Here is an 18125-nt window from a genome sequence, read left to right as displayed (position 1 = left end):
CCAATGTAGTTGCAAAGATAATATTGTGAATTGAAGGTAAAGCACGCAGAGCTGATCCCCAAAATTTGCAGACAGCTCCACAAATGCTGTTACAAAGGGTTTTGCCGAGAAGCTTGCGGCATGAGGAAACCCCCTCCCTCCCAGGGAGCAGAAGAACTGGTAAGAAATGGGTTAATTGGGTTGAGCATCCCGAGTGAAACAGTAGAGGTAACACGCCATCAATTCCTTCAAGGAAATTTTTGGCCAGGGCTGAGGAACAGGACAGAGAAGTAGAGAGAAACCACGTAAAAAAAAAATATATATATAAAATAAAGAAATGACATTTCCACCACCACATACTCACAGAAATTTCACCTTTTTTTTTTTTTTTCCTCTCCCATTTAAGTGACAGGACCAACAGATCCCGGGGTCAGGGATGTTTTGATGCTGCGTCCCAGCGGTTTTGGGGTAGATTTTTCAAGGCCTGGGGATGGCTCCCAGGAAGGCTTCTCCCCTCGGTCCCGGCTCCCGCACGCTCCGCATCGGTTGCATAGCATTTATTTTCAGATAAGGCACGGATTCGCCCAACGCAAACAGCAATTCGAAATCAATGCAGTTTCCATACAGTCCAAATCGGATGGCCGACAGTGCAATAACACATCAAATTAAAGGCAAGGTTTGGAAGAATAAACCCAGCTTTAAATTTAAACTTAATATTAAAAAGATAAAGGAAACTACATTTTTCAAAAGCCTTTTTATTTTCCTTCACCATTGTTGTTTTACAATACAAATATCACCTTGTGAATACACAAAAACCCTACAGAAGATAACTCTGCTTCACGTAAAATACAGAATGGATATATATATATTTATATATATATTTTCTCTTCTTCATTCTTTAAAAAAACTATTTTGTTCTGCACATTGGCAAGTTTAGGATAGACTACTTCCCCAAACATACAGTATGTATGGTAGGAGTGAAACTTAGAATTCCATGCAGTTTCTGCACAAATATCTTAAAGAAATAGATTATCTTTGTTGTTTTTCAACAACATTTCAATACGGGATGGAGAAACCACTCGTAGTTCACTCAGTGATCATTTGTAAAATTCTTAAAAAACAGGAATTCATGGCTGTTTTTCTTTTTAAAATACAGCTACCAAGTAGACAATAAAGTGATACCTTTTAGTTGGACCTGCCCACAATGTGTGAGCAAGATCTTTTTATTATATTTTCTTTTTCCCTACACATGGCAATTTCAACATTATAAGCAAATTTCCAGTTTAATTTAGCTATAAATGCAAAAATTAGTAATTATACAGTATATATAATTCTGCTTTCATGGAATACTTTATTTTAAATAAAAACATTTAAGACTGCCTACTGACCATACAATCAAGACAAGAAAGGCACTAGAAACATAGACAAATCTCTCTCTCCCCAGAAGCATTTTCTTTAAATTTTAACTCTCTATTCTCTGACATGTAAAAATCTTTTTAAATTTAATTTTCATACACATTTTGAAAAATAAAGTTAGGAAATACTTAGAAAATCACTTTACAACTTTCCTTTTTTTTTTTTTTGTTTTTTGCACTTTTTGACACAGTCACTGCAGACTCTACAAAATCAAGATTACCAAACCTTCCTGTGTCTATCATCTTATATGTAGCGCCGTGCAACAGGTAGAAAGATTTCTTGATTTTACCCAAGGCAGGTATTTAAGAAACCTTCATATAGTCATTTGCTAGAAAATGGCTTACAGCCCAATCTTTGGGGCAAGAGATATGAAAAGTATGTTTTCCCAAGAAAATAATATGCTTTATTCCCAGACGTGACTGGAAAGACCAGAACTTATGATATAAAAGCTTTCATTTATGCCGTCGCATCATATACAAAGGAACACGGTGATGGGTAAATGTAAATCCCAAATCTATTAACAGGAAATGTGTAACAGTGCATGATAAGTTAATTTTTTTTTTTTCTTTATTGTTGTCCAACGCAGATCCTTTGGAGAGAAAAAAAGATCACAGTGCTTACCAGGTAACTGAATTAAGTCAAGGGAACTGTGAAAAGAAAGGGTTAGGGAGCAGGTGATTTTTTGTTTTTATGGCATCTTCTCGTAGGGAGTTCGTAGCACTTGGGACGGGTCGTTTTCCCCCCAGTTTTGTCCGGCGCCACGCTGTTATGTGTCATTCACCAGGCGACTGTACTTTACCTGCCGGCCCCGCTGCAGCGCCGGCCAGGGGAAGGGCCAGTGGTAGGAGCGAGGTACAATTCCTTGGACATTCTTTTCAAAGTACTGGAAGGGCTTGTACCACCAGACCCTTGCGAGGAGGTTCGTTTGGGAAGCTTCTTTTAGCACCTGCGCAAAGATAATCAGGGGGAAAAAAAAAAAAGAAAATTATAAAAGAGCACGTCACTCGCACGGCTTCATTGCACGTTGCTTGCTACGGTGTGTCTTGCTTATGGCTGCTTCCAAAAATGTCTCGATATCTAGAAATGTCCCCTAAACATCTGCATGGACAAAGATCACGAGGAGCCAAGCGACTTTCCCCCAGCCTGCCTGCGCTCCCCAGTGGGGCTTGCCCTTGTTTCCGAGACCTCAGCTGTTCTGTGGTCCCATAGGAAAAGAATGAACGGCCAAAGAAATCTGGGAAAGAAAAAAGCCACCCCAACGCACAGCTCCGTCCACGAGGATCTCTGAAATTACATATAGATCAAGGCGGCCAGCATGCCTCAACCCATCCGGAGGGGATAACGAACCCTGCCCTGCCTTCCAAATGTCCCCAAACTGTCCCCACCCACCCTTTGGCTTCTCCCAACCATGACCAAGCCAGAGCTGAGACGCGAGGGTGGGCAGGCGCCGAGGGACCCAGCCAATTGCCCTGCTGCGCGTCCACAGCGGCGGCGCAGGGAGGAATCGCGCTTTGTGGTGGGCTGGTAAAAGCACAGGGCTTCCTGGCTAGGCTTGCTTTCCATGTCATAAACTCACACGCAAAATAAACTCCCTTTAGCCCCAAGGGGCTTTTGCTCAGACACAAGCCACAGCCCCTCTGCACATACAGCGGCACCAGGAAGGACAGACGTGCACACAAGTGCGTAAGGATCCAGAGATGGATATTTCCCAATGTCTCAGCAGTTTAGGGAAGAAATGTTGAGCCATCTTTTGAGTCACAAACAATCATTTTGGTTGGAAAAGACCCTCAAGATCACTGGGTCCAACCATAACCCACCTCTGGCACTGCCCCATGTCCCTGAGAACCTCATGTCCGTCTGTCCAACCCCTCCAGGGATGGTGACTCCACCACTGCCCTGGGCAGCCTGTTCCAATGCCCCACAGCCCTTTGGGGAAGAAATTGTTCCCCAGATCCAACCTCAACCTCCCCTGGCGCAACTTGAGGCCGTTTCCTCTGGTCCTGGCGCTTGTTCCTGGGGAGCAGAGCCCGACCCCCCCTGGCTCCAAGCTCCTTTCAGGCAGTTCAGAGATCAGAAGGTCTCCCCTCAGCTCCTGTTCTCCAGCTGAACCCCCAGCTCCCTCAGCCGCTCCCATCACACTTGTGCTCCAGCCCCTTCCCCAGCTCTGTTCCCTCAAGGTCTCTCCTGTACCATCACACAGCAGAACAGCTACGTTTCCATGCAATAAGGCTGCTCAGCACCGTCGTCGCTTTGACAGAGCCCAGGAGCAAATTCCAAGCAGGGAAATCTGTCTGGTGCTGCGTTACGAAGTCACAGCACAGATCGCTGTCAAACAAAGCGGTTCCCAAACTGGCTAAACATCAAAGCACATTCTTCGCAATCAGGTATCTGCTGGTAAAAACGTACCACGGGGTTGACCGTGGTGTTATTACTTCAAGCAGCATCAAAACCACTGGAATAAAATGACACAAAGACCTCGATACGATCTAAAAGTAAGTGCCATCACAATATTAACTAATTTCCTATCATCATACTAGGTCGGTCTTAAACATAATTAACAGGAGTAATTTGCAACAGATAAGCAAAATATCTTCCGTCACATTGCACAGGAAATTTCTGGCCACAAAAGCATGCTGTTCCAGACCTAAAGAAGTTATCTTATCACAAGTTTCTCTTAACTTTCTAGGTCTTTCCCATTGAGAACAGTATTGTGCACTTTCTCTTGCATTCCTCAGCAGCGTCAGCTCAGCTCTTATTGCTCGAATTGACTGACAGGAGAGTAAGAACGAGAATGACATGAAACCTCATTTAGACTTCTTCATTCGACCTTTGCATCACCACTGCTCTGTGGTTGAGTATGACAAGCCACGCTTTGCTATCTCCCACCAAGTGCTGGGTCTCCTCCTAAGCAGCTCCTCATTCTCAGTATTCCCCTCATCACCTCATTTTTCACACCTTCCCAGACACAGACCTTGGAACGGGAACAGCTCCACTGTCCTCCAAAAGGAAAACTTTTCCCTTGGTCAGGGGAACTTACCACCACTTGGAAACACTTTGAAAAACCGGCTCACCTTTAGCAAGGCCTCACACTATTGCTCAAGAGACCTGTCATCTAATCAAAGGGCACAATGCACAGAATACAAGGAAAACCCAGGTGATTTCAACAAAAAAAACCCCACCACATCTAAATGGTTTGCTCTGCTATCACAGAACCAGCCAATTGGCTCAAACTCGGAAGGACTTCCAAAAATGAGGTTATGCAGTGGGAGCAGAGAGGCTGGCCTGCCTGTGGGTGATTTTTTTTGTGGTCAAGACACAAGATGAACCCAACCGATGGTGCCTCTTCTATCCTGCAAACCCAACAGGATGGGAGGGATTGAGGGACGCTCCACAAAACACAGACGAGTCCACTCCTACTCCTGCAGAAAGGCTGATGGCAAAGTGCGGACATTCGCCCACCGCCACGCTACGGTGAGCGGAGCAACGCGGATCCGAAGACTGGGAGAAACTCACTTGCTGGTTGGCCATCGTGTGATACCACCAGAAAAGTCTTGTAGTGATGTAGTAAGCCACCACCACATCCACAGTGTAGTGGTCGTGAGCAAGGAGGATGCAGAACATCCCAACCATGCTGAGCGCCCAGCAAAGCCAGTGATACCACCAGAGTCGCCGTGGGGAATCTGGAAAGAAGCACAAACAGGGATTATTTCAGAGCACAAAGTTATCAGCGCGCAGGATTATCGCTGTAATTAGCAGAGGACTTGGATTGCAATGCTGGTAGCGCGATGCCTGCATTGGGATTAAAAGCAGGAATGCCGAGATCACAAAATAAGTATCGTTCTCTTAAGTCGTAACTTCAAATTGTACTCGGGGGCAACCAGATCATTGGAAAATAAGTTATGAAAACTCTGAGAAACAAGCCCAATACATAATGATATAATACACCCTGGTCAGTAAAATTAACTGATTTGTATTTCAACATTCATTATATTAATAATAATATATTACTATTCAAATAATAACAATACGTTATTATTCTAATCATTCTAACACATCCATTCTTCCTGTCTTTCATAAAAGATAAATGCCCGATTCTTGCAAAATAAGCAAAGTTGCATTTAGTGTGGCATTCATCTCACCCTAGACCAGGAGACACATAGGTAAAATAGCATCCATCAGGCAGGGAGCAATGAAGGCTTCAATTACATTTTAAACATTTTTTTAAGATAAAATGCTTAATTCAGACATCAACATGGTAGAGTGTTTCGTCTCCAAAGTTTTCTTTTTTAAGCAAGCCCTATGTCTTTGGAGTTCTGTTACTTTTATTTGACTGAAAAAGCGTGCATTTTTACTTTAATTGAATTCACCGATCAGCACAACAATATTTCTTCAATTAGCAAGGAATTATCCAAGCGGAAATTCCACGTGCACAGTAATGAACTTACACTCTTTGATAAATAAGTATGTAAGTGTTAATATGACGGTGTGGCCGCTGTACAGATAGTCGCCGCACATGTGGTGGGATCCTGTGATGGACAATCCTCCGCCAGCAAGCAGCTTCATTATCCTTCGCAGATGAGATTCCCAGTCTCCAAAAAGCTGGTGGAAGAGTAAAAACACAAAAGCCCGGTAAAATATCAGCGCTAACCTTTCAGAGTTTAAAGAGTTTAAAGTTTGGTGTTTGTCAGCAACTTTGCCTTTCAGTTATTCTCTCTTTTTTGGTGTGGTACACAAGATCAATCAGTAAATCCACAGCCTTTCCCACACGCTAGCGGTACATTTCTACAGGAAAAAAAATTTAAAAAATGGAAATGAGACATGAGTTGGTCTTTTATGGATGCTTTGCATCTATTATAGCCATGTGCACCTTCATCCGTCTAAAACATTCTTTTATTTTAAATATTCAATGTATGAAGAATCAAGGAAATTATTACAATTTCCCTATATATACACGACATCCCAAAGGACTACTCTTTTTTCCTATGCTCACAATATAGATTGAAAAGGCACGGAAAAAAGGCAAATGTGAGTAAAAAACGCTTTGCCACATGTTGCTTCCAGCTGCAGTGAAAAACAAGGCATTTTTCAGTATAATACCAAACCAAAAAAAATCGATCCCAAAGTGGTTAAACTCCTGTCGGTGGTTGCACTCAGAGTTACACTTACGGTAAAAGAGGCATGTGAACAAAAATTGTTTTCTGTATTATTTATAAGTACTTATTGCTGCTAAAACGTAAAGGCGTAATCTTTCTCCCAGGTCTTGTTGGCAGCTTTTGCGAATGCTTGTGGCTGTGCAGGAAAGTGATTTTTAGTGGGAATCTTCACGCAGAGCTAACGGGTTCAGATCTCTTACAATTCACTATATTATATTCTTGCACTGGGATGTACAATGGGCATGTGTTTGTGTATATGTACATACACACACACGAACCTCACATACGTACAGCGAGGTTCAGAATAACGACTCTTGGAAAACCTACAACTTCTGTAGAACAGTCTCAAAAACCCAGCTCACCGATGAAAAGGAATTAAAAATATCGCCGGCTCTAGCTAAAATTTTGTCATGTTCTCCAAACATCTGGTTTGCCTTCTGTTCAAGAGGCAACACGCTCTAAAATAAATCAAGTTTAATGTCATTGATCTTGTTCAGAACAGCACAGGCCCTACAGATGATTGATAATCCAACAGAAAACGGGATGAGCCACCTGGGGGATTTTCCTCTGCCCCACCTCCAGCCCACGATGCTGGTGCAGAGGATATTTCTGATTAAAAAAAAAGCCAGATTGAAGCAAACCAAGTCCTTCTGGTGAGGACCACCTCCTCCCAGGTGACCGAAGGGCAGCTGACACTGCCCCAAGACTTGTTTTTTGCTGCTCCCAGCTCTAAAACAAGCCCAAAACTTGAATAAATCCACAAAGAAAATACATGCCATGGGACAAGCACAACGAGGATGCGCTGAGCATCCCCGGGACGCGACGGGCAGCAGGAACCATCAGAGCTCAAAGGAGCAGGACAAAGGGATCGATGCACACGACTACACGCGTGCTGCATCCTTACCTTGTTCTATAAAGTTTTAAAAACCATTTAACAGCCAGAAGGAAACACAAATGTCCCTGGCTGGCCACTACAGGCGTGTTTTTCTTTTACTTTAAAGCTTGGTCTTGTTTTAAGAACTGGAAATTATTAATTTCTGGCAGATTTAAAGAGGGTCTTTGCAGCAATGAAACAGTCTCTGCTAACAGTTCCTTACAAAACATTAAAATGCTCCCCAAAGCAACTCAACAGGGAGTTGAGAAGTGATTCTTTTCCCAGCAGTGTATTCACAGCTTTCAGGAAAGCCCAGCTCATCCTTAGTCTTATCAGGGCACCAGAAGAGCACAACACAGGCTTGGCTTTACTTGAGCAACGACGCGGACTTGCCAAGACTGTAAATTTCCCCAGACAGCAGATTTACTCACTTCAGCCCATTAATACCTGTGTCCTTTTTCAATTTCATAACGGCTGACTGACCAATGACTCCTCTTGCTTCTCTTTACAAAAGACCTCGGTCCTTCCAAAAGCCACCCGTGGCTTGGCAAACGCTCAGCTCGGCAAACAATCAAAACCTCGGATTAGTACATTCACGGGCTTTATTTCCCCAAGGAACCGAAGCGTTTCAGCTCCGTCTGTACATACCCGCAACCCTCACTGCGACAGCACGCATGCAGATTCAAACCAGGATTTTACTACCTATAAATCGGTGATTTTGCTACCTGTAAATCAGTGATTTTACTACCTGGCACCTAACGTACGGCTGGGCATACAAAGCTGTTCAACTGTGCATGCGGTACATTTTTCACAGAAATTACCTTTTTTTTTTTCTTTTCTGAGCAATCTGAGCTGGTGAAGATGTCCCTGCTCATGGTAATGGTTGGACTGGATGAGCTTTGAAGGTCCCTCCAACCCCAACTATTCTGATTTTATTCCTCAGCACAATGAACATGATTTGGTGCTAAACTGGGGAGAGGGTAGCGAATCCTTGCACTAACACAATTGCAAAAATATACCCAGGGATGAATGGCTGCAAAGGAGACAGAGTTTCACTAGCCTTAGAAAAGTCTCTTTGGGCCATTTTCAAATATAAATCACGTTTGGATTTGACACACTGAAGTCTTTAGGAATAAATGAGTCGGTGTGGCAGCTCCGCCTTTGCTTTGATGGAGACAGAAAACCGCAGACTGCGCAAATTAGTTGAAAATGCTACAGAAATTGCATCGATTAGCGCTTCGAAAAAGCTGGGAATGCCTGTGCGACCTTCGACACCTTCACCGAGAGGAGAGCCGATGATCCACAGGACGGCTCCATCGGGCCAAACCAGTATTTTCAATTTCATAACAATTATTGAGAAAGCGCTGCTCACCGTTTTGGTAACGGCAGGACAAGGGAAAACATACGGATTAAAATAAGGCAGGCAGAATTAGTTTACCTTCGGAGAACACTTGAAATGCATGCCAGGGACTGGGAGTGTGGTCACATACATTGTAATGCACCGGTACAGGTATAGTGTGCCAACTATACAGAAAAATCTTCTGCTAATAATAGACCTAGAGGAAAACGAGGAAAAAAAAAAAAAAAAAAAGACAAGAAAAAAATAAGGTCACTCAACGCAAACAAAACACGCAAAGGTAAATATTGATAAAATAAACTACCAACTGTTCTCCATGGGTGTGAAACTCCTGAGGGTATCAGCTTACACCTGAGAACACTAAATTGCTTTACAAATATTCCCACGTTTTACAGGTCAGAAACACAAAACCAACTTGGCTAACATTACCCGTGAAGGTGATTACAGGAAATGTAAAGGCTCAAACACAAAAGCCCGCGCAGATTTAGTGTTGAAGACATTAAAAGGGATTTCACAACCCACACCCCTCCAGTAGCTTTGTGCGGTCGCTCATTTTCTATTCAAGGCAGGGGACGAAGCGACAATATTTTCATTTTGAGCTGAAAAGGAGTCCGTTTATTTCAGCTGACACACACATTTAGCAATCGCAAAGAGCTTGTAGGACAATTCAAACCCCTTCTGGCACATCCATCCGGACAGGAGCAACCATAGAGCCCGTGTAGAGTTCCGCAAAGAGAAATCACTGCCCATGGTGCAAAAATCGAGGGCAAATCCAGCCAGAGCAGTTCGTGACCTTACCCACGCCAACCCTCTGCATCCTGCTGGTTTTGGTGGATTTTAAACCATTGTTATTTACAATTATGATCATTCGGGGAATACAAGGGTTACAACACAAGTTCTGGCATTCATTTGTTGCTATTTTGAAGCATTTACTTAAAAAAAAAAAAAAATCGTATTTCTATCAAGCCAAGCTCTTTTGAAGCTCAAAATTGGCCATATTTTTCATTTTTAATAGCTTTTGGCAGAATTATTAAACCGTAGTGCTCCACTCTCAGAGGAGTATGACTTTGCAGTGCCAGAATCAATAACATCTCGAGTGTCTTAATTCATCAGAAAAGTCTCAACTATTACAGTATAAATACATTTTGCACTCAAGTGCTCGCTGCTATTGAAACACAGTGTTTCATATTTTTTCCCTCCTCTCCTGGTGTAAACACAGACAAAGCTGGGAGTTAGAAATGATTCTTTATTAATGCAGCTCCATGGACTGAAACGTAAGAGCGGAAGGCGCCATGCCGTCGGGGCTGTGATTTTCCTCCGCGTTTTGCACAGCGAGTTTTTCCCTCGGAAGGGTGATCCAGTAAAGATTTCACCCTTGTGTCTGGCTTTTATAACAAGACATTGACTTGTTTTTCTTTATAATCCAGCAAAAATACAAGCAGGGGGGTTGGGGATTAAAGACAGAGCAGCACTGTATTTCGAGAGACCAAAGAAGTAACAAGTTTTTTTATCCAGCACTGAACTTTTTTTTCTTTAATTAAAATTACCCATGCAGCTACGTGGTTCAGCTGGATTTAGCATATTTTAGCTTAGGAAAGTCTGTGTTGAAGTGCTTTGTACTGTAATATAAAAAAAAAAAAAAAAATGTAAAAAGCCTCATACTTTCCTTTCTCAAAAGGATTTGTGTGTGTGATTACGAGCCAGCTGCTAAGTACAACCTCTAGGATTATTACTGGCCAAGGCAACTTTTATTCCAAGTATCCAGCCCTCGCCAATGCGGGCAGCGAGCACGCTGCTTTCCCAATCCCATGAGCGTGCAGGCTGAACCAGATGTTGAGTACGGCCAAAAACTAGCATTGTGCTCCTTCCAAAACACCTGGGAACGCTTCCCAGAGAAGTTAATTCTGCCTCGGCAGCTCGCCTGGACTCCTCGAGATCCCCACAGTGTCTGCGGAAAAAGTCTTGGGTGGCTCAGAGTCCCCAGCCAGGACCTGCTCCTGCTTTCTGGGGAGAACCCAACCCAAGGCCGTGGGCAATATTCTGTTCAAAGAAAGCTGCCACTACCTGAAGATAAATGTAATTTTCAGGGAAGAAAGCAGTAACGGAGGTGAAGGGAAACCCTGCGCTGTGGTTAGCTGGACAGAAACACCCAACACCCTCTTCCATTGCGGCCCCAACTTCGCAATCCAACAAAGACGATACGTAGGTTCTACTCAACATCATCATGCAATGCCTGCACTAAGCAAGGAGGACTTGAGTGATCGGTATAATGAATGACACATCTCTGCTGTCCTTCTTTGCTTGGGAGGACAGCAGGCTCAGCTTGGACGAAATCGGGTTATCGGCAAATAATGGATCTGGTGGGATAAGCAATCGGAATTTCACAAGTGTTTCAAAAAGTCTGAGGCTATGAAGGTGCCTCCTTTGGTCAAAGGTTCAGCCCAGCAATTCAGTTCCTGGGTAACAAAGCTGCTGGTTCACTGGTGACGCTGAGCTGGCACATGGAGACACGTGCGAACAGCATCTCTGTCGTCTGAACAGGCCAGGAACCAGGTCTCATCTTGCCCAGCGATTACCTGCCTTCACGTCTTATCTTCAGATCTCCAACAGAGCGTGGCAATGGCTATCCCTGACACCAGCCGAAGTCAGAGAAGTGAGGAAGGTCTAGCTGGCTTAATTCCCTCTCTTTATTCTAGGATTCAGTTTCCAAGGGAGGTGATAACCCACACCACAAAAGTGATCCGCCTCTTTTTAGAGCACTTAGTGGTTCACCACCCAAAGCCATGAGAATGAGGTCCTCCAGATAAAGCCACCCCGCTGGGCTCCTGTTCCCACGAGCACCTCTCCCGTTCTTCCCTTTGGGCTGCTTCCCAACGCCTTGGGCTTCCTGGACTTCGATCCCTCCACTCGTCAACATAAAAGACTTCTGGTCTCCAAAGCATTACACAACCATTACACACACTGATCAGAATGAGCCCGTCTAAAGCAGGTAAAAACAAACACATCAAAGCAAATGGGGATGGGAAGGGGAATCTTCACATCTATCAACGATAGCAACATACTCGATCATGAAGTCAACCCATGTCTCGCTGCTTCAAAATCCCCAAGGACTTTACGAATCCTGCTGTCCTTCATCTGGAGGCTTTGGTCAGCTCCATCCCAGGGTGTCTGATCCCTCATAGCACCCTCCTAACCTGACAGCCTGTTCTTGAGCGCAATCCCATGTCACCTTCTCTAGGTGCCTCCCTTGCTTTTGAACAACATCTATGGCCAGAGACTCCACCGGATAAAACACATAAAGTAGTATCAAGCAGCAGAAAAGATGAATAAGCCATCATCTCAGTCTTGCGGATTACTTGAACATCTGTCGCATTCCTACGGAAATCCACAGCTGTGTGCACAAGGGTATCCTGACCCAGCTGAGCAATTCTCACTTTTCAAGTCACCTGCACCTTATGAAGCTGGTGAACCACATGCTTATGTTTAATTTTTTATATTTTTCTCCATTATAAGGGCAAGTGATCCATTTGCCTCTTGTTTTATTGCTTTTAAAAAGGGAAATCTGTAGTTCTAAGGTCATTACAAAGCCCAGTAAACCAAAGCATTTTGTATTTTGCACGGTAGGGCCCAAATTATGTTCTTTCCTCAGTTTCCTACATAGGAGTCACCAAGCAAGAGTAAGTGAACAGGTAAAGAATGATGTAGTAGCAGAGGAGGAGCCCACGTTTGGGCTGGGCAGCTCTGGAGACATCCTTGTGCCTGGTTTTCGAAAGGAAAGGCGATGTCACCTCATCCTGCTTACAGCCACTTGACTTCGAACGCTTCGTTCCCAGCCACGACAACACAAGGGTTTATCTCAGACACTCGAGGTAAGGCAGCCCAAGGCGTGGATTTACAGCGGGATAAATACCCTAAATTAAGCATGCACACACACACTCTGTAGAGGGGAAGCAGGAGGTTATTTCCATTGGCAGACAAATTCACCCTGGCAGTTCTGAGCAGGGAGCAGACGATCACTAAAACCTTGCAAATTCATTGCATATCTATGCTTTTGCACATTTTACAATTAGCTTTTGACATACTTTGTATTCGACATTACCTGTCCCATCTAATATCAAGCAGAAAACACACTTCAACACTTTTTCACACAGCACTGCTAAGGTGCACGGACCAAACCCACTGCCTGTTGGTTTTGTGCAAGAATAATCTTAGGGTAGGTCTTCACATCAGGCAAACTAGGGAGGCGTTAAACCGATCCCAAGTTGGTTTGCAGCTGGGTTCACAACAGCATGAGCTGTGCTCCCTCCAACAGACAGGACAGTCAACTGAGTAAAGAACATCGTTACATCCAGTTCATGGCTTTTCACACATGAGAAGGGCTCATGTTATTTGCGCAGGCAAACAAGATCAGGGCTATTTCTCAGTTTCTTAGGCAGCCGTTGGACTGAACTTCTCCCTTTCCCACAAGCAGCCCACACAAACTGCAGTTTGCTTATGGCACAATATCTATTTCTGTCTGGGAAACCAAAATCAGAAAGAAGCTTCTTTTTATTTGGATGTAACCCAATATCTGACCTCCAAAAGCTATCAGAAGTCTACCCGAACACTTGGTTTTCAAAAGGTTTTACTTACTTGTATTTTAAGAGCAGCCACTGAACAAACCACAGTCCTACAAGGATCATGCCGTTGATTTCACAAATAGAAAAAGCCCATTGCACCCGATCAAAGCGATCAAAAAATGCATCTGGTAGGGGAGGCTGCACCTCCTTGGGAGGCACTCGTTCATGAACGACCGAGATAGTCACTGTGGTAAAGATGAAACAAAAAAGTGCATAAATAAAAGCCAGGAAAGTCTTGCCCCATTCCATAGGATACTGTGAGCGCTCTGGCTCTGGCATGGGGATTTTTATCATCTCCTTCTTATACCCATTTGGCATCCCGTTCAGCTTCATTTTACTGCTAAAGCCATTCTCGCGCGTGGCATTGCCGATGCGGATGTGCCCGTTGACATGCCCATTTTTGTGAGCCTCCATGTGATGAGCCATTTTTAAAGTTTCAATCATGTGCAATAACCGCTGGCCGCTGTCCGAAGACACCCGGGAGAGAGGCGTCTTCTTAAAATCCTCCTCCGTGAGGTTGATCAAATCCCGCCCGGTGAAGCTCTTCAGCGGCTCGCAATACTCCGGCACGGCATTTTCCGTCAGCCAATTCGTCACCTCCTTGGGTGACCACAGCACCACTTCTTTCATCGCGCCAGGCAGCCGAGGCACGGTCTGACATGGATTTTTAAATCGGGCAGCGGTCACCGCGGCTCCAGCGCGTCGCAAAGCTCCTCCTTGGCTTCATCTTGTCCAAGGAAGCAGGTCCCCGACCGTCCGACACCAGCACCCAGGTGCTGCGCCGAGCATGGGAAACGGCTCACTTCATCTTTGTGCTGGCATTCTTCTTCCTGGGGAGGAAAAAAAAGAAACAAACCAGTCATTAGGGCAGCATTTACCAACAATTTGCAATCCCGGTTTAAAGACAAAATTACTGCAAAAAAATAGTTAAGACTCTGGTGGGGAAAAGCCTCATTGATTTGAGCCTTGTACATACAGCAGTATCCTTTCTGAGTTTGCTACACATTTCTCGAGAACATCAACAGTTTTGTATTATAAAAAAGCAAACACTTTGCAGCTGTGGGAAGGACGCCTTCCTGCTCTATATCTGTTAAATTTTCTATTACTATGCAGCTCTGGTCCACAACTGGTACCCAAACTTCTTTTAAAATCATACTACTAAGGGATTTAAAGTTCTCCAAAGCAAATGTTTAGTGTTATTCATGTCACAAACCTTCTTGCCTCTATGGATTGGTGGTATCTTAATCAAATGTATTGCATCAGGTTATTGAATGGGAAGCCTTTTTTTTAATTCTGTAAGGCAAAAACAGGTAGTGTACCACATAGAATGCTTTTGTACGGGTCAGCAACACAATAATAACAACAACAATAATAATAAATAATGCAGATAAGCATCAGCAGGAAAACCTAATGCCCAAACAGGTTAGCCTAAAAATAAACCCAAGCATTTAGGTTTGCAGGACTCTAGCAGATGTTTAGCAGCTCTTCAAGGTAAGTTTTATGGTTTCCATGGTATATTGCTGTATATATTCAAATATATACTGTGTATATTCAAATAACTGTTTGTTGTCACTTTAAAAAAGGGAATCAGTAGAAAAACGAAAGTGAAACTAAAAATAATAGAAATAACTAGGCAGCAAATGTCTACACCCACTTAACTACAAAAATGGATTAGAAAGCTTAGAAAAACTGGTCACTTCAAATGATAAAATTACAGGAAAACAGATGTTACTTGCCGGAACCTCTTCCTGCGTTTTTGAGACACAAATGGCAAAATCCTCAGCACGAGGCGGCGATGACACAGCAGCGAACGCCACCAAACTCCCAGGTTTGAGAGGTTTGTGCGAGGAACAAAGAATAAATGTTCCTCCCCAGAGCAAAGCGAGGACAGCGAGAACCCAGCTGTCCGGCCCCAACCCGCTGTCCAAATGACTCCGCTGCATCGTAAAGAAAAGTCACCTAAAGAAAGTAAAGAGCACGGGGAAAAACCACCGCATGTTTTCTGAAGTCGTACCATGCTCTCTATCAGCTTCAAGAATATTTTTAGCCTCTTACAAGCTCCCAGGTGTTTGTGTTTCATTGCAGGGAGCAAAGTTGCCACCAAGGAAAACCAAAATAACCTCCGCTACTGGCACGACTTCAGTAGAAGTGGCACAAACCAGATCCAGAGCTACATTCCTGTGCAAAACATGACCACGCCGCACATAAATATATTTTTTGACCTGTTACCTCTAAACTGAGCAAGAAACACAAGGCGCAGTTTTTAATGTTTCTCTGTGAGATGAGCCGGGTCGGGTGATTTGAGAAAATTTTTTAAAAAAAGCTTCGTACGAAGGGCTGGCAGGACTTTGCACACGCTGCCTCTCGCTTGCACGTGCACGGATTTAAATCTGTGGAGCAAAGAGGGATGAGGATGAATATTCCACCTTGCGAATACCTGCACTGTTTTAAAACAGCAGAAGAGAAGATACAGCTCTATTTTCTTTTTTTTTTTTTTCAGTGGGATTATATGTACTGAGGAAGGCTTTTAGCCACGGGCCGCTTCATTATTCAAGTTGTGTTTAGCAAATGGGTATTTAGTTACACGGCTCTGAACATGGAAAAAGAAAGGAGGGAGTGAATTATGCATGTTCGCCCACATTGGAAACTCCTACAAGGCTCTGGCCGAGGGAGCGCAGCTCGGCTCTCAGCTGCACTCGTGTTATTATCGCACCTCAAATCCTGGCTCTGGCACCGGCCGCGGCACAAAGCTCAAGCGCGAACGCCACATTTTTACTCCATTTTTACTCCACCGCAGACCAAGGAGACGGAAACGCCACCAGGAGTTCACAACTGGGGGATCGGCGCCTACATGACGGAAAACGCGACACGCGCTTTCACGCTTGTCCTCGGGTTGAAACTTGGGTTGAAATCCAGATGTGGTCCCAGAAACTGCACAGCACCAAATTCACAACTAATACTAACAGACTTCTCTACGGGCTCGCTGTTGTCGAGGGTAGTGCCTTACCATCTTGACAAAGCCGAAGTTTTTTATTTTTGAATCCTGTTCCAACACCCAGGTTCTCAGTCCGCAGCAGGACCGCGTTCTCCCACACCTCCAAGTTTTGCTTGACAAATTCAGTGTGGATTTGGGGCTGTCGGAGCATACACCACGACATGGGGCAATATTGAACCTTAGCAATTTTAAACGCTGGAGTGACTGAATCACAGTTTCCCAAACCACTGGGAAAGGAGGAAAGTGAAACTTTAACCATTATCCTCCCAACATACAAGCCTTGCTAAATATCACAGGAGCCTATAGCCAACTTCCCAATTACATCTTCTTGCTTACCATGGACGTGTATCTTCTTCTGCCACAGCTAAACTAGTAGGTTTTAAGATAAGCTCTGTATGGAGCCTAAAAGAACAAAAATCTGTTGCCAGCTGCAAATATTGATATTGGTACAAGAGTCCTAATATGCTGGTGTGACCCCAAGATACCTGGCAGTGTTAGGAGAAACAGCCAATGTGTGCGTCTCGCAGAAAAACTGCAGGGGTTGGCAATATTTCTAAAAATTCCAATCAATTCAGAAACTTGCTCATGCTTTAAACTCACCATCGGTAATGCTATTAAAGCATACGGAAGGATAAAGATCCCTCGACGGCAAATTTTTCGTGTCTTGACAGAATTCAAAATATAAATACATCTCCCAAGAGTCCCTGGTGGTTTTCAAACTGAGAAATCCCATCTCGCACACCAGAAGCGGAGACTTTCGCCCCATCGCATCCTCTGCGGATGGACGGACAACATCAGCATGGGCTTCGGCAGGGAGCAGAAAGCTTCAGTCCTCTCCGATCGTGTTTTGGGGATGGCGATCGCCGCACCCAGCCGGGGCAATCCCAGCCCATTGCTATCACAATGCCAGCGAGTAAATCGCTATCGAGGACCTTTTGTAAAAGCAGATTAATTTGATACTCGCACAGGAAGGCTGAGAGGAAAGATGATACTCTGCCGGGGATGCAGGCCGTGGAGTCGATTTAGTTAAAAAGAGGAAAAACTACTAAAATTTCTAACACACACCTATCATTCAAACCTCCATTTCACAGCCTGTCTAATGGGGGAGGAATAGGCAAAAAGCTTCTTTACTAACACCTTCCAACTCGTCACATTAAAAATACCTCGTTTTCTATCGTGTGTTCATGAAAGCTCAATCGGGTGAGGTTCACAGAAATGATATGGGAGAGTAAGAGCCCTCGCTGGCCCTAAAACGTCCCCTCCATCCGCAGCAGATCTGCTTCATTAAGGAGCCTGTATCCGATAATGATTTATAAATAACAATGTGATTACCATAATACTAATTGCACTATGATAATGATGCCGTGTAAAACCAGCATCTCAAAATAGCCACACCACGAGGCCGAGCAGGATGAGATAACTTCGGCAAGGGCTCCAGTCCTCACCTCCTCGTTTTCATGCGACCTTTTTTCCCTTGTTCCCAGCAAACCTTAACGTTCTAAATCAAAACTCTTTTTTCCACTTTCCTAGCAGGGAGTATTTCCCACCACCACTTCAATCTGCCCGTGTGAGGGTGATAATACCGTGACCACGGTTACCTCAGTGGGTTAAACGAGTATTTGAGAGCGCACTACATAACCTCGTGCATCAGGATCTATTTTCTTCTGCATCGCTTTGCGGAGATGCAGTCGGGCATAAGGACCAAATGTGGGAGCATCCACCTCTTCGGCTA

At 44.2% G+C, this 18125-nt stretch overlaps 1 protein-coding gene across 7 annotated transcripts in view; it reads right to left on the bottom strand.

Moving 5' to 3' along the window:
* Positions 1-1944: 1944 nt before the first annotated feature.
* SGMS1 (sphingomyelin synthase 1) overlaps positions 1945-18125 on the bottom strand; it is a 90487-nt gene continuing 74306 nt past the window's right edge. For all 7 annotated transcript variants that reach the window (XM_065639221.1, XM_065639216.1, XM_065639218.1 and 4 more), the window contains 5 exons: positions 13412-14228; positions 8861-8978; positions 5841-5994; positions 4909-5075; positions 1945-2341 (listed from right to left, as the gene is read on the bottom strand). In XM_065639221.1, the coding sequence (XP_065495293.1) occupies positions 2162-2341; positions 4909-5075; positions 5841-5994; positions 8861-8978; positions 13412-14028 (1236 nt within the window). In that variant the 5' untranslated portion in view covers positions 14029-14228 and the 3' untranslated portion in view covers positions 1945-2161. The remainder of the gene's footprint in view (positions 2342-4908; positions 5076-5840; positions 5995-8860; positions 8979-13411; positions 14229-18125) is intronic.

The sequence above is a fragment of the Caloenas nicobarica genome, chromosome 7, assembly GCF_036013445.1.
Source record: "Caloenas nicobarica isolate bCalNic1 chromosome 7, bCalNic1.hap1, whole genome shotgun sequence".
NCBI lineage: Eukaryota > Metazoa > Chordata > Aves > Columbiformes > Columbidae > Caloenas > Caloenas nicobarica.
Note: the sequence above shows the minus strand (reverse complement) of the source record. Positions and strands in the feature narration are given on the sequence as shown.